The 24,183-nt window shown below is 39.0% G+C and overlaps 1 protein-coding gene across 8 annotated transcripts in view; it reads left to right on the forward strand.

Annotated features, from left to right (window-relative positions):
- The window catches only part of MAST4 (microtubule associated serine/threonine kinase family member 4), a 583,079-nt gene that overhangs the window by 276,863 nt on the left and 282,033 nt on the right, over window positions 1-24,183 (forward strand). Inside the window, exon 4 of one of the 8 annotated variants that reach the window (XM_058433846.1) lies at window positions 1,880-1,954. The exons of the other annotated variants lie outside the window; for them this stretch is intronic. Within the exon in view, the coding sequence (XP_058289829.1) occupies window positions 1,880-1,954 (75 nt within the window). The remainder of the gene's footprint in view (window positions 1-1,879; window positions 1,955-24,183) is intronic. 8 annotated transcript variants of the gene reach the window in all.

The following is a 24,183-nucleotide window of genomic DNA, read 5'->3' on the forward strand; positions in this document are numbered from 1 at the left end:
TCAACATCTGCCCCCTGCTGAGTTCATGGTACAATTAGCTAATTAAAAAATAAAATAACATTTTCACCTTGGAGTCAGAAGAAGAGCAATAAACCACAGGCTCAGGATTTAGTTAATTTGCACGTTGACTGTAATTGTGTATTTAATGCTAAGATTAATTTTTTTCCGATGAGTAGCAGTCTGGCACTGTGCTTTGAAACTCTTAAATCAGTTGTAATCATTCCATAGGGAAGGTTAATAAAGGCGGTTCTTCAGATAGATTAATGAGGATAATTATTTACATTTGATAACTTCTTTTAGGGGCAAAAAGAGCTTTAAAATCACCTTCTGATAAACCATTAAGTTGAAAGGAGCGCTTTCACATCAAACTAAATAAATAATCCATGATGCTTTTTTTCAAACACTGTGTTTCTCACGTGAAAACTCTTGATTCTATGGAAATGGGAAGACGTGCTCAGGTTTTTGCTTGGTTTTGTTTTGCTCAGTAGTCAGTGAGTCAATGGATAGATTCTCTGTTCTTAAAGCTTTGGTACATTTTCTAGGTCAGCCGAGTTTCAAGACTATTTCCTTGCATTTTTTTTCCCAGAGAAGGTAGAGAAAGAATCCATGTTGGCAGGGCGGTTACTAGGAAAAACATAATCCTGACTGGCAATCTGCTACTTATAACATTTCCTTTTTGAAAGGTAAGCATTATACTGTGAACGCCAAAGCAGTGATTATGGGCAACTCAAGTGGGTGCGATTGATACACGTCTTAAAAGTATAGAGCTGTTATTCCTAGACGAAGAAGAAAAAGAATACTTAAGTATTGTAATATAGAAATTGCATTTTTATCTAAGGAGGTCTTTTCACCCTCCTCTGTTAAGAGAGCTGAGCAAATGCTAGCCCTCATCTGAGGGTCATTTCACTGGTGTTGGCTCTCACTTGCATGGGGCCTTTAAACCCAGGGATTTTGTGAGACCATCTCTTGGTTGCTTTCATCTCCCTTTCCCTGGCGTTAGTGCTCACAGTGGGTAGGACTTGCTTCTTAAGTTCTCGTTCACTGTTGTCCAGCTCTGAGAGGTGGAGAAGTAAAACTCTATACCATTAACGCGGCCCCATTCCAAACTTCCCTTTTAAAATACAGTACCTTGGGTGGTATGTTTGTGTGTTTGGCATGGAATGAATAATAGGAACGTGTAATGCCTTTCCATGTGACCCATTTGTCCAATATGTATACGAGGGCATTAACAGGATCGGTCTTAGGAGAGACCACTCTTTTACATAGGTTTAAATTACAGACTTAATGCTAAATCTCTGTTTCAGCCAATAAAATATAATGTGCATTTAGGGGCAGAGTTTTTGGTGGCTGTCGGACACCATGAATTCTGCCAGGATGATGGACACAGGAGCTTCTGAGGCAGGAGGCTTGTCATGGTTCGGAGGAAGATTGTGATTTCCACATCATTTTGTTCATATCTAAATGGGTGGGAACTCTAACCCTAAGAAGGCTCTGCAGTGCTTTCTGTTATTTCAGGAAGATGGACTTCATATTCAGAGAAATCATGTCCCAGTTTCCCTTAGTATTTTTGAAATACAGACAATTATCAAATAATAGGAAAATGAAGATTTGATGGGAAATCTCAATACTGGGTTGTGTTTGTGACTTTATTACACACTTGCACATACAAGTTTGTTTATAATAAAATAACTTGCACATCACATATGCTTCTGTGGGGGAGAACGTGTCTTGTGTTTTTGTTATTGATGTTTAGCTAAAACAAAATACAGTGCTGTTAAACACTGTCCCTCTCCCTTTTCTGACCATTTCTCCATCATCCCACAACCCACCTTCTCCCTTCCCACCTCTCGTTCACTCCCCATCTTCCATTCACTGTCAGGAAGGGCAGCCTCCGAAGAGCCATTTCAACTCAGCCCGACATCGCCAGAGACTAGTGGACCCAGCTGCTTCAAAAGTGAGTGTGTCCTGTTGCCCTGGGCAGCGGGTGTGCATGGCGGCATGGTCCCGCTGCAGTAAACAGGGTGTGGGGTTTTATTTATGCTGGTATATTCCAGGGCTTTAGAATATGGATATTGAGAGGAGTCAAAGTCTTCTCTATTAAATCAAGACCATACACGTCAGTGGTGTTCTGGTAAGTGTTGAACAACCAGTCCTGAAAAATGAAACAAATCCCTGATGGTAGCATTTGCTGGATTCCCTGGTGTAGATACTCCCACCCTGGCCAGTTTCCAGTACCAGTGTGACATGACTGAACTCAGAGCTGGGAAGAGGGGCCCAGTGGAGCACTACTGTATAGTTGTATTATGTAGTTTTGCCACCATATAAATACAATTGATGTAAACCCTCTTAAAATGTAGCAAACTACATAGGAAGTGTATCAGTTTTAAGTATGTATTACCCTTGTTTTCAATATAATATATTTACTTTAAATTTAGATATTTTTAATTCACAGTAATGGCTATTTTTAACAACTGGCTTGGAAAACTCCTGAAAATTTACCAAGCTGGGATGGGTTGGCTTCAGGGCAGCAGTTATACATGTTATGTACATGTTGAGAATAGTCTTAAGCCAATTGGTCACGCCCAACTCTTTTTAATAGATAGCAGTAGCCACAGAAAAGTGGCTGAAGTTTTGTGTGAGGATTTGCTCATCCCACGCAGCTCAACTAAGTCTCAGGCCAGTTCTGTGTAACAGACTTTAATTGAACAGTTATTAGTAGACAGGCAGGAAGCATTCATGAAGCCTGTCCTGTAAACTCAAGTTCCAGCTTGCTGGCGTTTTTAAAATGCTCCAGTCAAATTTTTCCGGACAGTTCCACTCCAGGCCAACGTGTCAACTTTCGAGAGGCAGGATTCTCTCACCTTTTTAGTGGGCACCAAGGAATGGGAATCCTCTGACCCAGTTGTTGGACATAAGGCCATTTAGCAACTGATCATCAGATGTCCTGAGGGTATAAGCTGTAGACATCCCTAGATTCTCATGCTCTGTTTATATAAGGGTGGAAAATTTTGCCAATTCACTTATCTTAAATGCCACTAGTTTCATTGACGAAAGCCTGTTTTTAAACATGTGCCATGTGAGCAGCAAGCCACTGATACTGATTTCACCAATGAAAATCCATTTGAGTATGCCAATTAGCAAAATCTCTGGTGTTGACTAAGACACAGATACCTCTGATATAATGCTAGTTTACCATCCTTGGGAAGTAAATTCTGATTAGAACCACTGACTGTGTATAGGATATAATTGTTTTTGTTTGTTTTGTTCTGTTTTTTTTTGAGTCGAAATCTCACTCTGTCACCCAGGCTGGAGTGCGGTGGCATGATCTCGGCTCACTGCACCCTCCATCTCCTGGGTTGAAGTGATTCTCCTGCCTCAGCCTCCCAAGTAGCTGGGACTACAGGTGCCTGCCAGCATGCCCGGCTAGTTTTTGTATTTTTAGTAGAAATGGGGTTTCACCATGTTGGCCAGGCTGGTCTCGAACTCCTGACCTCAGGTGATCCACCTGCCTCGGCCTCCCAAAGTACTGGGATTACATGCGTGAGCCACCACACCTGGCCAGGATATAATTTTAATCTATAAATATATTACATTGCCTATGCTGAAGTGTTTGAAACTAGACTACAGATGTCATAGCTCTTTGTCACATTTATTAAGTGTCTAGGGCATCCCTTCCCATCGAGCCCCAGACAACTCGCTTTAGCTCAGTAGCATCGAGATGAAGTCATGGGAGTTCTATTGGTACATGAAGGGAAAAATAGACTAGCTTTGAATAAGGCATATAGTTTCATCATGTAACATGTGAATTTTGCTAATGTAGAGCACAACTCAGAGTACGGCGGGGCCTTCTTGGACCCTGCCTAAGAGTTTTCACTAATGAGGCACTAAAATACTGGGTGCATTAAGTACATCCACCGTTATACACAGCATGCACCTCATGATCAGTGGTGTTTTAAGGACTCAGCTCGGCATGTACTTTTGTTCCCCCTCTTTCTTTTGTCCTGTATTCATTTCATTCTGTCTTGGCATTTGCAGAAATACTGTGCCTCACCATGCAGTGTGTTCTATAGTACACTATAAATTAGCTAACTTTCTTCTACTGGTGGTGAGAGTCTTTTTGCTGTTCCATTTTGTTTTGAGCAAGAATCGTGGCTTCTTTTTCTAGACAGACTTTAAGAGGAACTCATTAAAATGCCACAGAGAAGATGTCTGTTGCCTTAATGTGCCGTGTGAATTGGTTCAGCCACGTTACCAAATAGGTTTAAAAGGTCACATTCTTTCCTCCTCAAAACACTGCAGTAGTAGAAATTTGAGGAGGGCCTAAAAATGTTTTCTAACATAAGGAAGCCATAGGAGAAGCCACATTTTGCTGTGTGGATGCATTACTTGGACAGTAAATGGCAAATGGAAATGTGCATGTATGCAGCTAGTGACCTTTCTTTATAAGCACACTTTGCTTAGATTCTGCACTATGTCATTTTCAACTCAATAACCTGAGCCGTAGTGAAGAATTCTTACAAATTACAGGTTCCTATATTCTGGGGGTCAGTAACAAATTACGGTAAACCAGCTGCCACATCTTTTGAGAACGTTGATTTTATTGTGAGTCTATGTTGAAGAAGTGCGTTCCAATAGAAATGTTTAGCTTTACAATGGCAATATGATATGGTGCAAATAATAGACTGGACTGGATTGTATGTTAGGCTTTGTCATTAACCAGCTCTGTGGACTTGGGTGATCATTTAACACTGAGCCCCATTGCTCTAGATTTTCTCATCTATGAGGAGAGTACAAGAAATGTTCTGTTAATCAAATTATGGAATTGTTGCATTTTTCCACTAAGGCTCCTTATAACTAGATATATCAATATGTAGTCTCAGGTTTTTGACTGGTATTTCTCAATCCTAAAAATCTCTTTACACATGTCATTCCTTATTCCTTCAAAGTATTATTATTAGGCAGTCTTCTCTCAGTATCTTCAGAGGAAGTTAATTTTTAAAAGAGAAATTACTTTAAAGCTATAGGGAAAATATGGGCCAGAAATAAGGGGCTCATTTTCTGCTCAAGGAGTTGGCTTTTTTTTTAGCCTGATTTGTTTGTTTGTCGTAGAAAGCCTTTTGTGCTTTGAGTATAGAAAAACAAGCTTTTAAATCCGTTTTATTTGAATAAGAGTAAAGGGTTAGGGGGAAAACAAAGATAAGTATTGTGCCTCTGATTGGCTAAGCTTGTCTGCTGGGAATTTCTAAAGTGCCTTTCACTTTGAGAATATGCTCACCTGTCTGTCCCTCAGTATGAGCGCTGTAATACAGCAAATGAACAAAGAATGAAGCAAAACGGGCAATAGGAATAGTAGTTCAAAGACCATGGAGCAGTTATTTGTAGAGCTGGTAAAGGCCTCTGTTAAATAAAAATCTATTTGATATGGGAGCATCAGGGACATGATCTGGTGGACAGAAGGGAACACGAAAGTGTACAGAGGATTAGTTTTCAAATCTCCTGGCATTTCAGCACAAAAGAATGATGAAGATTTATTCTAGATGAGCTGTCATTTTACATTGGAAGCTTTGCTGATCCAGAATAAACAGGTTCATAAAGATGGTATGAGATTTTGAGTATGTGAGAGCAAATAGTGGTAGGCATAGCATCTGATCAATTTCAAAACCCGAAAGTGTTGTAACAGTCTACCCTTCTTTAAAAAACAAACCAAACTACCCAAATTCACGGATAATCCAACTTTATGTAAACCTGCATATAATTCTAAAATACATTGTTTCATTCTGCTGTAGGGCTTGAAAATCTTTTATCCTAATTCTCAGCAATTTCTTTACCTTTCTCTAATGATAACAAGGTTTCTAAAACCTGGGCTTTCCTGCTGGGAAAATCAGCCCAGAGCTATCTCAGAGCAGATGGTCTTCTTTTCTCACTACTATAAACCTTTTAGGATTGATCCTTTTTTTCATTTTTACCTATCTGAAGAATAAATGTCTTTGAGACCTTAGAAACCCACTGTTCACAGGGGACAAGAGGCTGCCTTGGCCAGAGTTCATAGTTGCATAGATGATATAATATAATGGTAATGGAAAATCAAGGAATTGTTTCTGTCTGTAGCATCAAAAAAAATAGGTTGATTTTTAAGCACTAAGGGGATAGGCTTTAAAATATCTATATTTTTGAGCCTTATTATGCACTGAGTTTCTGGATGGTAATTAACACCTTCCTAGTCTCAGGAATTTCAAGTGTTAAAGAATAATTTCTTCTTTTTCAGAGGGTGCCACACTTGTTACTATATTTAAGGACATAGAAAGATGAGGAAGGGATTGGAAGACTGGTTGCCATAATTATTCTGGGAGTATTTTAGTCACATAAAATGTTATACTATGTAAACTTTATAAAAGCCTTCAGGGATGATAAATTTCTAATAGAAAATTCTGAGGCAGCTTATAGTTTTTTTGTGTTGTTACATCAGTCTTGCATAAATTATCTTTGGTCCTAACTAAAATGAGCATGAATCTCATTTCTGAAACTTATTAACCATGACTTTGAGTCAATTACTTAATCACCCTGAGAAAACCACAGCTTCCTCATCTGAAAAATAGGGAACAAAATAATCTCAATCTCATCAGGTTATTTTGAAGATTAAATGAGATAATGCATAAAAAATTTTTACCACATGGTCAGGCACTTAATGAGTACCAAATTATAACAATCTTTTAAGTTATGATTACTGTTAACATAGTTATTTGGTAATCGTTTTTTCCCTCATTTGTAAATAAGCGGTTAGTACCACATGATCGTTGAGGTAAAATGTCTGCATTATTAAAAGTCTATACAGTTCTATGTATTTTTTTATTAAAAAATAATTTTAGAGACAGAATCTCACTTTGTCACTCAGGCTGGAGTGCGGTAGCACAGTCTTAGCTCAGTGTGGTCTCTTAAGTCGTGGGTTCAGGTGATCCTCATGCCTCAGACTCCCAAGTAGCTAGGACTACAGGTGCACACTGTCACACCCAGCTCACATTTTTATTTTTATTTTGGTAAAGACAGGGTCTTGCTATGTTGCCTAGAAATGCTTTCAAATTCTGGGGCTCAAGCAATGCTCCTGCCTTGGCCACCCAAAGTGCTGGGATTACAGGTGTGAGCCACTGTGCCTGGCCCCAGTTCTATACTTTTTAAAAAAATGCTTATCGTACACTCAGCAGTGTGTTAGCCATGGAGGAATATAAATTGCATTGTTTAATTCTTACCCCCTAGAGTGCCATTTAACTGGCAAAAATAAATGAATGAAGCAGGGACAATAATGAATTGCCTGGTAAACACTATCAATGCAATGTTGATTTTGAGTGGAGGGAGATCTGAGTGGCAGCCAGAGAAGGTGTCCTGGAGGTGGTGGTTTTCCATGTGGGCCTATAAGGTGAGGTGGGACTTTTTAAACAGTATGAGCTTAGGCATGTCCATTATGTGAATGCATGCAGTAGTCATCAGTCGGGCCAGGAGATAGGGGATGTGACACAGGCCAAGATGAGGTGGAAGGTATGCTCTTGTCATGGCCCTCTGTGGTGGGAGACACTGCAGCTCCGAGGTCATGTGCCCTGTTTTCAAATTGTGTGTACCAGCTATGAAGCCAAGGGAAAATCTTTTATCAGTAGAATGGGGGAAGTCACACCATGTACCTCATTAGGAATGTTATAATTAGATGATCTGTTGAAGCCACTCCGTAGAGTGATCAGGCTGTTTTGGCCTAAGTACAGCCAGTACTTAGTTAAATGAGACATAGTCTGCCCTATGACCCAGCGGCCTCAATCCTGAAGAGGGCGTGTTTGTATAAGGCATGTACCCAGGTGCCTTTTGCAGCATTGTCGTGACAGAAAGTCAGAGGTTTTGTGGGCATTGACAGTTGTGGGTGGTTGGGTAAATGGGGGAATGTCATAGAGTACCATTTAGCCTTTGGAAGCAACAGCCCGAAGGAACACGCAGCAATGCGGATAGAGCTTAAAACGTAGCACTGTGTGGAACCAAGCTTAAAAAATCAATTCTGCAGTATCATACTTTTAATGTCAATCAATTAAAAGTACACACCACACAATGTACATTTTATAGGAGCATGTGCAGATAGCTGAATATCCATCAGCTGCAGAGAAAGATTGCTTGGAGGCAGGAGGGGAGGGCCTAGGACTGGAAAGTAGCCATGCAGGTAAGTAAACTGATGGGTGATTGAGGAGGAGGAGTCAGCCTACTCTCTCCTCTACACTTGGATCTCCACAAGAAGAAATTGGTAAGCAAAGAAATATAATGTAAGGGAGGCTTAAATGCTTGAGTAGTGGATGCAGCCACCTGTAAAGTAAGTACTGCTGTGGGGAGCAATGGGATAGCTAATACTGACGCAGTACTCACACGGGCCCAGCATGCTTCCAGTTTGTTTACACACATGTGAACCGCTTTCATCTGTACAGCAACCTGAGGATTTTGGGTGCCGTTAGCACCATGTTGCAGATGAGGAAACTGAAGCAGGGTGAAGTTCAGTAAATTCCACAGGGTCGCACAGCTGGTAAAAGTGAAGCCAGTATTCAAGCCCGATCACTCTGGCTTTAAGCCCCTGTTCTTAACCACTAAGCCTTGCTGACTCCTGATGGATGTAACTAAAGTGGAGACCAGAGGTAAAAATGCCTTCCACAGGTGGTACCACCGGCACAGGCCTGGCATTCACAACTGTTTCCTCTTTGTGGAGGCTGACCATTTTCTTTCAGTGTGTGCACATGTATATAAAACTTCTTATTGAAATATAATATAGACTTGTTAGTGTACAGCTTGATGAATTTCCACAAACCGAACAAGATCAAGCAACACAGAGCAAGATGGACAGCCCTGAAAAACTAAGGAAAACAAAAACCTCTGTCATTTGTACTGGGTACTAAATTATGATGCTGGAAAACAACGTCATGAAAAACATAAGCCTTTAAAAGCAAAAACAATAGAAATGTAAAACTTTCTGAAATTGCTAGGGGTGTCAGGCGTTCCTAAGGCATAGAAAAAGCCCTCTACCTTTAAATTGATTTTTTTTACTACAGTCAGTTGCTTCTGTTATGACTGGCCGGGAGGCATGGATGACTCATGAAGGAAAGCAGAAAAATCTCTCAATGAATTTAAAGGCAGCCTCCTGTTATCAAAGGATAAAGCAGTTTGAGCTGCAAGCATTAGTTAGACATAAATAAATAGATAAATACCTATCATGATTGGATCACAAGGAAGACCTTGCAGTGCCCAGATCAATGAGTTTTCTTCTCTCCTGGTCATTGTTTAACTCTATGGGACAACTGCCTTAGATGTTCAATGTCAATTCCTGTGGGCCACATTTGCCAGTTTGCAGGACAAAGCTATGACAACGTGTATCACACTAAAAGGATAATGTTTTCCCATATTTCAAATGGTCAATTCTATGTCCAGAAAAAGTATCATGTTGTGTTTTGGGGCTACTCTTAACATGTCTTCTACCTACCTGGCAAATTTGTACACAACAATTCAGAACCTTTGGGCAGTGACGTTAAATAACTCACACAAGATCCCAGAGCTAGTAAAAGGCGAAGCCGGGATTCAGACCAGTTAATCTCTGGACTTCGCCATCATAGCCTAGTCCTTGCCACTAACATCTAGGAAGGGCTTGGCCTCTTTCCTGGGGCATGGACTGTGCTGGGCAATGCAAGATTTCTCAGGGTTCGAGAGGAAGGCAACCACTATACCTTCTTTTTTTTCTCTTTTAGCCTCAAGTAATTCGTGATGTTCTTTTTACCTAAATGTCAGAGAACTCATTTGGCCTAGATACCACTCTTCTGGCCCCTGGCTCCTATGGATCTAGGTAAAGCTGCAAAGCTGATGGAAGAGTGTTCATTCTCCTTATGGTTCCTAGCCCAGTTCACAAGGATTTTTTGTCACCGTTGGCTTTAACAAGAACTGCAGACCCCTAACAATTCTATTGAAAAATGCGCAAAGGAAACAAATGAACAGTTCACAGAAAAGCAAATATGAATAAATGGCTCATATGCATAGGAAATGATTCTCAACTACCCTTATAAGAAAAGTACAATGGGCCGGGCCCGGTGGCTCATGCCTGTAATCCCAGCACTTTGGGAGGCCGAGGTGGGCGGATCATGAGATCAGGAGATGGAGACCATCCTGGCCAACATGGTGAAACCCTGTCTCTACTAAAAATACAAAAAATTAGCCGGATGTGGTGGCAGGCGCCTGTAGTTCCAGCTACTCAGGAGGTTGAGGCAGGAGGATGGCGTGAATCTGGGAGGCGGAGCTTGCAGTGAGCCAAGATTGCACCACTGCACTCCAGCCTGGGTGACAGAGCAAGACTCTGTCTCAAAAAAAAGTACAAATTAAAAATTGTACATATATATATAAATTATGTTTAAAATATATATATACACACACACACACACACACACACATATATAAATTACCTATTGGGTTGGCAAAAATCTAAAACTGGGAGTATTTCCAGTTTCTAAAACTGGAAATCTAAAAGAAAGTATTTTGCAGCTGTACTTTCTGGGAAAATAGCTTGCTTTCTTTGTTTTGTTTTTTTTGAGACAAAGCCTCACTCTCTCACCAAAGCTAGAGTGCAATGGTGCCATCACTCACGGCTCACTGTAGCCTCAACCTCCCCAGGCTCAGGTAATCCTCCCATGTCAGCCTTCTGAGTAGCTAGGACAACAGGCGCACATCACCACGCCCAGGTAATTTTTGTATTTTTTGTAGAGATGGGATTTTGCGATGATGCCCAGGCTGGTCTCAAACTCCTGGGTTGAATCGATCCACCAGCCTTGGCCTCCCAAAGTTCTGGGATTACAGGCATGAGCCACTGGTCTGGGAAATAGCTTTCTTACTTATAACTCTGGTGGGAGTGTAGGTTAGAACAACTTCTGCAGATGGCAAATTGTCACTGTTAATCAAAATACATGTACCCTTTGACCCATCAGTTCCTCTTTGGGACGTAAAGCCATCAGATAGACAGTGTACATGCCGACCGAGTCCTGGAAAAGATTGTTTATTATAGCATCCTTTTTAATAGCAAAAGATTGGAAACAACCCAAACATCTTTTAGTAGTTAAGTGGATAAACAAATTATGTTTCATTCGTGCTATGGAATACCATACAGCTATGTAAAAGACTGAGGGCTTTGCACTGATATAAAAGGATCTCCTGATCAGAGGGAAAAGTCAAAGGGCCAAAGAGTAGGCTTAATATGTTTCATTTGCTGTAAAAGCAGGAGGGGAATGAGAGTATGTACTCATTGGCTTATGTAGTCAGGTATTACATATTTGCTCATATTTTGCTCATAAATTCTGGACAAGTTCATACAAAACTTAGAGCAGTGGTTCTCTCTGGGAGAGTAATATGGGAACTAGGTGGATTGGGGACTAGGATGGAAAGTTTTTTAAAAACTAAATGCTTCTCTATACTTTATAGACTGTGGTAATATATTAACCATTCCAAAAAAATGGGTTTTTTTTTAAACATGGAGAAACCCAGAGCCCTTGACTTAGAGTTTCTTCCTTTCATTCTGAGCCAGCTGCTAAACCTCCCTGGTCAGTTCTAACTTCTACTGGATTCCTCCTGAATTGCCTAGCTTCCCCTTAACAACGGACGTTTGGGGACATTCACCATCCTCTAAAGTTGATTGCAACAAAAGGACGAGAAGAAGTAGACTATAGAGCTTATCTCATTTGTTTTCAGCCTAACATCTCTCTACTCAGACCCATACAAGTAATTCTAAGGAGAGTGGATTCCACTTATTTTCCATGATGCTTTGTGTAAGGTATGATAGAAACACAGTATTAAAGCACTCAAAAATACCAAAGGTAAAAAATATCTTTGAAACTCAGTTCCACTAATGCAATATATACTGACATTCACTTTGTGGCCAGGCACTGTGCTAAGTGCTGGAGATTTAGTACTTAGACTGGAAGGTGAGTATAGCCAGCTGCCTTTTGAAGAATCACTCCCTCCCATAGATCTTGAACACTGTTTTATTTCTGTTGTAAGAGTAACACATATCCAGAAAAGTGCAAATATTAATGAACTTTCACAAATTGACTCTACTTATGTAATCAGCACGAAGATTGAAAACAAAACAGCATCACCAGCACCCAGAAGATCCCATTGTGCTATCTTTGTAGCAAATTTTATAATTCTATTTTGAATTTTCTATTGTTTTGAAGTTTTTGTTTTCAAAATCTTATATTTTTCATGATACTGCTTCCCAACATTATAATTTATTATCCAGCAAAATGACAACTGTTTTGGTTTTTCTGTGTTTTTAAGGAAAGGATGGGATTGAGTTTCAGAACATGTGTAAAATAAAGAATACGTGTAAAGATCATACTCAATATGGCTATTAAGATTTCAACTGCTGCAATTTCTATGTTAAGTCCACTTGAATATTGTGACCAAAAACATCTGGGAGGAAAATGATATTTAGTCCATTTCTCTTTCCTAACACAAGAATGCAGTTATTTTTCTCCTATTTTGCAGCTGGCAAAAGTTGAGTATGCTTAGGTGAATTGTGACAGCCCCACCTCTCCTATCCTTATGGGAATTTTTATTGTTAAAGACTTTAAAAAATTGGGGAATTATCATTTGTTGACTTTTCCCAGTCATCAGAGTTGTGCTTGCCAAAGACTTGTGTAACAGGAAGTTTGCCAAGATGGGATTAGTAATTTGTTTGGAGAAAGGGTGTAGGAAATATTTTAAATTTAAAGGTGAAAAGATCACAGACAAGGTTAAGTACAAGTTACTCAGTTTGGCTTCTATTTACGAAGAACTACTGAAATTATCCCTTTACCTTTAGGGACTTCTGTGTTTCATTTGCCCGTAAGTCCCCTTACCCGTCAGGCAAAAAGGAGAACAAGTCAAAACATAACCAGCAACTCTTTAAAACAAATTAAGCATTTAACCAGGCAAGTTTTATCAAGTTTTGTCCTGCTTCTGTGGATTCTGGAAGCAGTCTGTTTCCCAGTAGTGCTTGAGAAGAGAAACCTGGCACAGATTTTGCTGGCCAGTGCTCAGAGGCCAGTGATAACTTTTAGTAACTGGTTTCAGTATCTTGATAACTCTGTTGCATGTGTTAACATTTTTTAGGTTAATGTGTTTTGAGATTTTTAAATTTTATTTTATAGATACTCCCTTTCCATTACCTCACATACCTTTATCTATTTCCTGACTAAAAAAGAGATTTGACTCTGATGTGCCCAAGTATAGTTTTCCTTGAATTTATTGTGCCTAGCATTTGCTGAGCCTCTAGGGTATGTGGATTAATGATTTTCATGAAATTTGGGGACATCCTTGGACATTATCTACTTAAATACATCTTTTAAACCACTTTCTCTTCTCTCCTGGGACTCCATTTATATTAGGAAGTTTAATATTGTCCCACAGATCTTAGGCATTCTTTGTATTTGTGTTTTGTTTTTGCTTTTTTTTTCTTGGCAATTCATTTGGGATAATTTCTATTATTTTGACTTAACTGTGCTGATCATTTATTTTGCTTTACTCTGCCAATTAGTAAGCCCATTTCATTGTTCGTAAGCCCATTTCATTCTAATATATTCTTCAGGCTAGATTTTTCTTTTTTGTTTTTATAATACAATCTCTCTGCTAAAAATTCCCACATCTTCTTTATGTTGCCATACATTTGCCATTGTATCCTTTAGCATACTTTTTAGTCTGTCTGATAACACCAGCATCTTGACTATCTCTGTATCTGTGTGTCTTCTCTTGACCATGGGTCATAACAATATCCAAACCTAGCTCAAGCAGGGAGCAGAATGACTCAGCACCCTACTAGAGTGTATGATGCAGAAGAGGCATACCTTTTTCTGAAGCTAAGTGGTATTTATCTCAGCATCAGTTTCTACCGAGATTTAAAATGTTTAGCACCTACTTGAAAATTACCGATACGAGAAGAAGCAAAAACTCCTATTTCTGAGATTTCCTTTACCACTTAGGAGGTAGACTATGACCAGGGACCATTGCTCTCACTCCTACAGTCAAAATAAGCTGGGTAAGTAATAAAAATCATAGTTTAAAAAATCGTAAAATATGCTAAGGACATAAATAAACCTTGAAAAAGTAAATTCCAGAAATTGGCAAACTCTTCAAAGGAAAGAAGAGGCCCATGGTTTCTCTCACCCCTGGTGGATTGGCAGGAGGAGGAGGAATCTGCCATGGATGGGGTAAGAAGGAGCCAGCCAAACTAAAAACCTACTTTTCACTTCTAGCTTTTCTTTCTGTCTTCACTCATGTTGTGAGCAGTGGTCTCTTGTGATTATTTACGTCCTACGTGGAAGTCTCAGAAATAGGAAATTTCTTCAGGGAGACTAGGAAATTTGCCAATAGGGAAAAGAGAACAAAGATAAGCCTTGGCCATTGATAAATAGGGCACAGTTGTGTTGTTCTGTCACTTTTTTTTTTTTTTTTTTTTTGAGACGGAGTCTCCCTCTGTTGCCCAGGATGGAGTGCAATGGCGTGATCTCGGCTCACTGCAACCTCCGCCTCCTGGGTTCAAGTGATTCTCTTGCCTCAGCCTCCTGAGTAGCTGGGACTACAGGTGCGCACCACCAGGCCCAGCTAATTTTTGTAGTTTTAGTAGAGACAGGATTTCACCATGATGGTCAGGCTGGTCTCGAACTCCTGACCTCGTGATCCACCCACCTTGGCCTCCCAAAGTGCTGAGATTACAGGCATGAGCCACTGCGCCCGGCTTTTATAAACGCATGGACATGGTAACACTCCTTATTTTCTGGGTTTATCTTTCATGTGAACTGCAGGCCTACCTATGGCATGGTAGTCATGTATTTTTATTCCTTGTGTTTATTTCTTTAGAGATTTGATCACTGTAGTACACAAGGGATTTGTTTCTGTAGCTCTTGCTTTTAGTCTTTTTTTGGATTCTTTGCTGCAATCTTGCAAGTGTACAAAGGGACAGTTTATTGAATTACATCGTAAGCCACCTGCCTCTTTCATCGTAGCACAATTCAAGACTGAAATTCTAAGTTACTAAGTACAATAGCTGGTATATGGTGTGGCAATAACTTAGTCTCCGTTTTCCTTGTAGTCATTCTATGATTGCACTAAAATTAGGGCTCATTTAAACCTCCATTTCTCAAAGTATATTCTTTCAGAAGCACATCCTATGTTTTCCCAAAAAGTGTTTCATATTAAATTTGGGTAGCCCCAGAGATTATATTACTTGCTCTTAGAAAATAAAATGCTAATGATTGTAAAAAGTCTTGGGGAAATCTTAAAATAAGTAAATCCTTTAAGCTGTGTTTAATTAGGTGTTTCTCAAACTTACTTGAATACAGAAACTTTTAGCAAAGAAACCTTAAGTTTTTCTTGTCAAAGCCATTCACAAAGTGCAGAACACTCTTTGGGGAAGTGTTGGGTTAAATGGACTCTGTTGCTCTATATTTTGGGGAGTATGAATAATTCACATTGGACTGTCATTCTGTACACCTGGAAAACATCTTCTCCACTGTTTCCTGAGAAGGACCTGGGAAGCTTGCATTTGGAGGAAGAGCTCTAACCCAGAAGCCTGTTTGGTTATAGCATTATTGCTTAGGTCACCTCATTGTAAGTGTTAATGTTGTAATTCTCTGCTACTGTAGGGGTACACTGGTCTCAGCTGCCTGACTTGTCCAAGGACTGTCCTAGTTTGTTAGTCCAGGAAAATAAGCTAGGTCAGCTGTCATATCCCCTCAAATGAAAAAAGACAGCTAGCTGCCTAGACTGCAATTGGAAGGAAAGGTCAATCAATATATTACCTTTCTTTCCATGTGTTCCTTGGCCGCCGGCAGAGTTGTGCCTTCTCACTAGTGGTAATCTCTTCTGCTAAATTTTATTTTAACCTTGTAAATAGGTGAAAGGAAGGGCACAGTTAATAACGTCTTCCCCCATATACCTCTGAGCATATCATTTGGGCTGAATCTTGCCCCTCCTTCCCCTAGCAGTAAGCCCTGCACAGTCCTGCTTCGATGGAGTGTTATGCAAGTAGCTGGTTTTATTTACTGCGGGAATTTCTCCTAGAGCTCTGTCATGCTCTTGCACAGACAGAATGCAAACATTTTTGTGATTTTTGACAGTAGCTGGGATCTATGTGGAATAGGGGGTTTTCAAAACATTTCTCAGTCAATATGTTTACTGTACTTCACCAGCCATGCAGTGTGATATGGTGCATCACCAATACTTGAAATAGACTGCAACAGGAGGTCAGAATGGAGCATAGATTTTCTCACACAGCATGTTAGATGAAATGATTTTGTGTACTTTGAAGTGGAAAATTCAATCAGAATTTTCCACACTTTTTAGTTAAAGCAACACTTATTTATTGATGAAAGGTAGACTGAGAAAAATACAAAATGCAGAGTCTAGCATATTGTTCCTGGTCACAGCAAGAAATACTTTTTCTCTTGTAATGAAAGCTATGCAAGATAAAAAGGGTCTGCTTAAAATATACAGCTTTGGAATGCTTCGAACATATGCCAATATGTTTAGCATGTGGGTGGATAAAAATGGAATCCAGCTTTGTAAGAAGTTTGTTTTTCATTAAGAAATGGACTTCATGCTTGATAAACGGCAATTACAATTGCCCAGGTAACCCATTTTGGCTTAGTTTTAAAGTAGCAGAGTTCATTTAAAAGCACCTGAGAGTATCAATAATAAATTTAAGAATAGATTCTCTAAGTTTTCATTGAAGTAGGCTTAGATAATATTTAAATTTATTACTAGTTTTCTTCTGTCCTTTGGTGCACTGAAGATACATCAGCATAACTACCTATTACGTAGATGAGTAATTTATACTTCCAAATTGCAAAACCTTAGGGTTGTGATGTCAGATTTGTGCATGACTATTTAAGATAGAATAATAATCTAATATTAGAGTGCTCAGTGTGTGCCAGTTACTTTTCTAGATGCTTTACATAATTATTTCATTTAGTCCTCACAACAACTCTGACTTCTCAAATCTACAATATCCAGCGACACAAGAAAGCCACAGAGAGGGTAGGTAGTTTACCCAAGGCCATATGGAAAGACAAGGCTGGCACTCACTTTGGCATGCAGACTCCCAAGCCACTCTGCCAGGCCATGTACCTGAAGCTCTGCCACTTCAACATTTTCATCCTGGTGGTCCTAAGTAGGGGTAAGTAAGCCACTTAATTCAATTAGCATATAGGACTTTTGTTTTTAGATTCTTTCTTTAAAAGAGGCACAATTCTTCAAGAGTTTTACTCCAGCTACTGTTATTTTTTTCTGGTTGCTACACAATTCAACTCAGTGTAATTCAGTTTTCTTTTTTAAACTAGCATTTAAAGTGACAGAACCATTTAAAAGTATTAGTGCAAGTTCATCAACTTGTCCAAATAGTGTAACTTCAAATGATAGTTTAGGCTGCCTAAAACTTTGTGTTGTTCGAAGTTCCTTTGTTCTAACGTCGATTCTCCCCACCCCTTTTGTTAAAACTATTTTATATCATCAGTTTTTGTTGTTGCTCTGTGTGTGTGTCTATACTTTCATTCTGAAGAAAGTGAGTCCAGGGTCAACTATCAGTTTGATGTATCCAAGGCAGTCCAGTGTAATTCTGTGTAGAAACACATACCTTCTGTGTAATTCGTTAAGCATGCCAATCCAATATGATCTAGTATGCTTTTTATTTTTCGAAAGAAGAACCTAGTTAGTATAATAGAAACTAAAGTGAAAACCACCTAAACTCATCCATACGTTGCAGATGGCTGCATTCACATGTATTTAGGGTAGGGTCTTCTTGCTTTGAAATGACTTGATTTTTTTGGTTAACAAAAGTAAGAGGCCACCTTATGAACATTTTCTTAAGTCTTAAAAATAAGTGTCCACTCAGTTGTATAGTCTTTCTGATCCTAAAAAACCACAGGGGATCATTCTGACTTTGAGGGAAGGATTCTTTGTAGTGAGAACAAAATTTAGTCTTTAGGAAGAAGCAATTAAAACCCCAGAGTCTTTTATTGCTTTTGATGCTTTTTAAAAACAAAAACAAACAAAAAACAAAATCTCACTGCACTGAAATATTTTCTGCTAATTAACTGTCACAAATGTGATGCCATTAAGCTTGGACTCTCTTTGGTTAACTTCAAAGTCACTAACACACACTGTGCAGCCCTCCCAAATATATTTTAAAAAAGGGAAACAATTTGAAAGATCTGTAATCAATGTTTTCAAGGATTTTGTTTCTCACAGAACCTAATCCTGATTTAAGAACACTTGTTCATTTTCTTTGGATAACATGCACCAGCCTTTATGATGCCAGGGTTGTGTTGATGTCTGGTGTGTATTTGGATACACTATTCCAAAGCTAATTTGCAAAGTTTATTTAGTGCTAGTATTAGCTAGGAATATACTTAGCTGCAGGTCACAGAAAACCCAACTAATAGTAGCTTGAATAAATAGAGATTTATTTTTCCCATATAAAAATATTTGTTGGTAGAATGTCCAGGGCTGGTGCCGTATGGAAACAGCATCATCAAGGGCCCTGGCTACTTTTGTCTTTGCTCTTCTGTTTTTAATGTGAGGACCCTGACCTTGGGCAAATCATGACATAACTCTCCTAATACTCAATTTCCCCATCTGAAAAAATGCTGAACATTCTTCCTATAGTTGCAGGATAGTGGTAAGGCTTACATGAAATCCTATATGAGAAAATGTCCCTTTCAAGAATAAAGTTGATTTTTAACACTGCAATGGCAGCCACAGCTGTACTAGTTTTCACAGTGGTGATGGGTAGGGGAGGGTGTGAAATAGGAAATAGGAAATCTTACCTTAACCCATGGTCTTCATTCTCAAAGTTCTCAATTCCTGCATACTTCCAGATGATGTTATTTAAAATAGTACATTAGAGAAAATACTTTTAAAAATGGCAGGTACTGTACCCTGTAACAAATAGAATCTTTACTTATTAAGTGGTATATATCTTCTATAAACTAATTGTTTATTCTGTGACCTCTTTACAATAAATTTTGGTACCATTAGAGGCTTAAGTTTACATTATTGATTATTTGAATATGTGTGTCATTAATCTTCCGTCATGCTCATACATTTTATATGTACATTTTAAGTGTCGTTTTTGCATTTAGATGGAGAGGAATGGCCAGAAGAAAGTAGACTTGTGGGTATTAGCTTCATACAGCACTTCAAGAGATCCCTTGAGCTGACTTGCCAGTAAATTTCTACACTAAAATAGGCTTTCAGAATAGGGACTGCTAGATAAACGACAAGGTGTCTGTAGTAAATAAAAATGATTAATCTCAGCAGAGTAAATTCACTATCACTTGTCAAATGGTCTCATCCAATTCTGTTTCCTGGTTCTATAAAAAGCCTTTCTTTTTGTATTAAGGTTGTCTGTAATTTTAATAGAACACTTGAATTATTATCTGATTTTAAAAAATTGGTTCATAAAAGAATATTGATTCTTCAAATTAGGGGCAGTTGAAATGTACATTTATTAGCAAACTCGTCCCCTGGTGGGTCCTGGAAAGCCCTGTCAAGAAAACTCATCTTAAATCTATGTGAGAGACACAATTCTTAATGATTGGCTGTGGATTGGACGGTGAGGTTGGTGTAGAAATGCAAGTGAACTGAAAAGTGAAAGTAGAAATCTGTTAAGCAGGATTCTTTCTAGTTGCTGAGTTTTTATTCCACATCATTGATATTCACTTCTTTCCCAGGGCATTTTCTTGGGTAATGAGAAGACTCTAAAATCAAATAAAGCTTTTGAACATTGAAGATGTTTGCCACTGTTCTGTTGAAGAATCCTATAGATTTATAGTGATTCTAAAAGATGTCTCATATCCACTATATTAACTAGCTTTTTAGAAGCTTATGAACATTGTAGCTTTTATTGATTCTAGGGAATTGGACCCAACAATAAGCAATAAAAGTCGATGGTAACTTTCTTCACATATAGGGTTGTGCAGATCAATACTTCGAATTTACTGTAATTTGCTGGTAATGGATGGAAGAACTGAAAAAATTGTGGAGCCTTGTGGGGCACAGCTGTGTGGTGTTGCCTTTTTATCTAAGCTCACTGTAGGTCACGGGCTTTCCCAAGTAATAAGAAACATAGTTAAGTGGCAGGGCTGATACGCATATTTATCAAGAGCCTTCATAAATCATTCTAAGGAAAAAAGAAATCCCAAAAGTTGTCCACAATGACTTTAATTTTATAGAGATCCTGAAGGACCTCTAAATTTGCACTATCTTAAAGGCAATTAAAATTCTAAATATGTAACTAGCATTGGTGTTTGATCTCCTTCTGCTAAAGTAATTTTCTTACTGATTAATAGCAGGGTATGTGATTTCACTGAAGTCTAATTTGCTTGCAATTTTCAAATGTATTCATAGCCCTTTGCCCAGGTTCAGTATTTAGAGGTGGAGAAGATGTGTGGGTCACATACCCTTGCTCTTTTATTGAGTCCGTGCTGTCTCTTTACCGTAACTCTGTAGTAGCCCTCGATTTCTTCTTCTAATTCAAGCAGTGCACTTAAATAGTCATAGCTGACACGAAGGGTGCTGTTAGGTTTAGGAGCTGTGCCGCATGCAGGACACGTGTTAGCATTGATCTTCTCAACACCCCATAAGATAAGCTGTATTATCTTCATTTTGTAATTTTGGAAATTGAATCTTAGGGAAGTTAAAGTTTCTGAAGGATGCTTCCTGGCATTGGCTTGGATTAGAATATGGGTATGTTTGAATCCTGATCCTATTTGTTTAATCACTAGGAAACATGCAATTGACTTAAGTAAGGATTGTTTTAAGCTTTGAGTTCAATTGATCTAATATGTGTTTTATATTTTAGCTGCTTTTTAAATGAAGGACTGTGCCTTCTCTAATTTGACCAAAACTAGTTTCTTTAATTTTAAAAATGACACAGAAACTTTTGCTTGAAAGAGAGAGTTCTTTTGTTCTTTGAGAACAAAGTGAGCACACAAAGTACAATATGACTGTGGACTGCCAGCTATTAACCTTGATACAATAAATGCACTTCACTTAGTATATAATAAACAATAAACTAGAGCTGTTAGTCATGTAAGTGTTGGCTACTACTCAGCAAAACCCTGCAGAGAAGCATGTAAACTTTGACTTAGGAGACATATTCCTCCTAGGTCATACTGACTTGGAAGACAGTATGTGTACAAATGTCTGATTCTCAAGCTCGATTTTGACATCAAGGGTATAATGTGTTAGGAAGCATCAAAACCCATAATAATTGACTAGAAAGGAAGCTTGTTTCATTTGTCCATTTACTTGAGGTTAGCTGATTATTTGACTTGTTACGCTTCTTCTGCTTTAAAAGGTCTGTGTTAAAAGTAACATTCACAGGGCTTTGGTTCAAATAAAATCAGAGTCTCTAAAAATAAGTGTGAAATGTGCTTAGAAAGAGTTGCCAAGATCTGTGTTGTGTCTCTCCTAAGAGTAATTGACAGTGTGTTACCAACTATGAATGCAGCTTGATAGCCTACAGGAGGGGTCTGTGGTACAAATGTATCAAGTCATTAATTGGTGATGAAAAATAATTAACATACTCTGGACTTAAGCTAAGCCTTCTACCAGCTCTATGACCTTGTATGAGTTACTTAGCCTGTCTGTGCCTCAGTTCTCTCATCTGTAAAATGAGAATAATAGTGAAGTTTAAATAAGATAATGTATGTCACCGTGCAGTAAATGTGAGATGCCATTATTAAGGTAGTGAAGGTAGATGAGCTAGTAAAGAAAGACAGTTCCCACTATTTGTGTAAAAAATTTAAAGTGGAAAAGGTGGTTGTTATGAATGATGTTTAACTTTTCATCTAAGCAAAATCTGGGATTTTATCTTACAATTTGTCTCATATTCCTGCTCATCAGGGACTCGCTGGTGTAACTTAAATGGTTTGCCGACTTTTCATCCACTTTCAGATTTTCATTACGTTGAACTTCTGAAAGGCCCTCAGTGCTTTTAGACAGTCTTTTTTCCTCATCTCTGGATGGTACCCTGTCCTGAGCTCCACCACAACTATTCTAAATCAGCCCAGGAGTTAAGCATTTCCTCTCAACTCCTGTGGATCCTGTACACACATTTCTGTCTTGACTCTGCCCCTCCTCCTCCTCCTCACTGCCTTTTCCTTGTTCCTGGCCCTCAGCCATGCTTCCTGGATAATTAAAGAAGTGTCCTAACTTCTCTGCCATGTTGCCCTCCCGGAGCCATGTGACACCCTAATGCCAGACTAATCTTTTTTAACATGTTGATGAGACCATCTTATTCTCCTCTTTAAAATGTTCCATGAGCTCACCATTGCCTATAAGATAAAGGCAGCCACTTCCAAAACCCTTCTATGATGTGGCCCTGTCCCTGCCTCCTACTCCTGTCCTGCTGATTTTTCCTTCCTGATCTCTGTTCCAGCCATGTTGTTTCCTGAGTGTGTTGTTTCACTCCACCCTACCTGACTACGTCTGTTCTCTCTTCTGGAATTCCCCTTCCTCACCTCCTCCCAAGGCTGCCTGGCTAATTCCCAGACATTGCAAAAGAAAGACCAGGCTCAAGTATTGTGTCACTTAGGAATTTTTGAATTGCAAAGACTAGAAAACACAAGTTAAACTGGTTTAAACAATAAAGAGACTCGATTGGCTCATGTACCAGAGAAGTCCAAATACACGCAAGGGTAGATGTATTGTTTTGGAGATTTCACCCAAGACCCGGTTTCTACCAGGCTTTCTTGTCTGCCACCTGTGATGCCTATTCTTGTGGCTGCCATTAGTTTTGTGGGTTTAATGCTACTTCTTTCCCGTTAGCTCTCTCGGACAAGTGAGGAAGTTCTTTCCCAGAAGCCCTGAGCAAACATCATTTTGCATCTTACTTGCTCAGGTTGAGTCACATGTCATCTTTAAACCAATTACTTTGACCAAAGCAGTGAGTTTTGTCATTAGTTTAATTGGAGCTTATCCTTGAGGTTGAAGGTAGTATCAGTTCCACTGTATTTTGTTAGCATGAATAACAGGAAACATTGGGGAAGAAACAGTCCTGACCCTCCTCAAAGAAACTGATCACCCTCCTCCCTTTTGTATTACTGCATACTTTGAAAAGACCTCTATTCCAGGCCTTTTCACACTGTATTTTACAGTGAGTAAAGTCCTATATCCCCAGTGTCTGGCACAGCACCAGCCATATCTACCTTTACTAAAAAGTGTGTGATTGAATAAAGAAAACCCATTTTGTTTGCTTTAATCCCCAAATGTGCCCTTGCCTTTGCCCTTGGTAGAAGATTTTTGCCCTCTGTATTACTGAAATTACAGAACTTCAAGTGAATTGCTTCAGTTTTACTTTGCTCATCTTTGAAAAGTACCTGTTTTCACCTGTTCCTTTCTTCCTCGTTAGGGGAAAGAGTGCCCTCTTTATTATCAGTACCAGCACTCCTTGCTTGTGTATTTATTCAAACCTCTCCTTTCAGTTGCTCACATCACCACTGTCTCCCACTCTCTGACATTTCCGTGGTGGAATATAGGGGAAAAAATTGGAACTGGATGATATAGGTTCATTTGATTCCACTATCTCATGGCTTTGCAACTGTGGTCAATTGCTGATCTCCTCTGGGCTTTCCGTGGGAAGACTGATGTGTCCTGTCCAGGTAGCCAGCTGATTTTGTGATGAAGCTTATAGACTCAGTTTATGATAAAATCTTAATAAACCACACTAGATAGTCATATCATGACTCAGAGACTTTGTCTGTATAAAGGGCTTATGAGAACTGATACCACAGTCTTGTTCATTTAGCTTTATGGCAGAAAAAGCCAACTTGGAAAGAAAGGAATAAGGTAGCTAATTTCTTTATTTTTCAAAGAAAGTGAGTGTTGTGGTTTTGATCAAATAAAATTTACATATAAACCCAGCAAGCATTTTGTTTTAGCCTTTTGTGGTTTATTTTTATTTTTATTTTTATTTTTTTTTTAAGACAGAGTCTTGCTCTTTAGCCCAGGCTGGAGTGCTATGGTGCCATCTCGGCTCACTGCAACCTCTGCCTTCCGGGTTCAAGCAATTCTCCTGCCTCAGCCTCCTGAGTAGCTGAGACCACAGGCATGTGCCACCATGCCCGGCTATTTTTTTTTTTTTTTTTTTTTTTTTTT

The sequence above is a fragment of the Hylobates moloch genome, unplaced genomic scaffold, assembly GCF_009828535.3.
Source record: "Hylobates moloch isolate HMO894 unplaced genomic scaffold, HMol_V3 SCAFFOLD_23, whole genome shotgun sequence".
In the NCBI taxonomy this organism is placed as follows: domain Eukaryota; kingdom Metazoa; phylum Chordata; class Mammalia; order Primates; family Hylobatidae; genus Hylobates; species Hylobates moloch.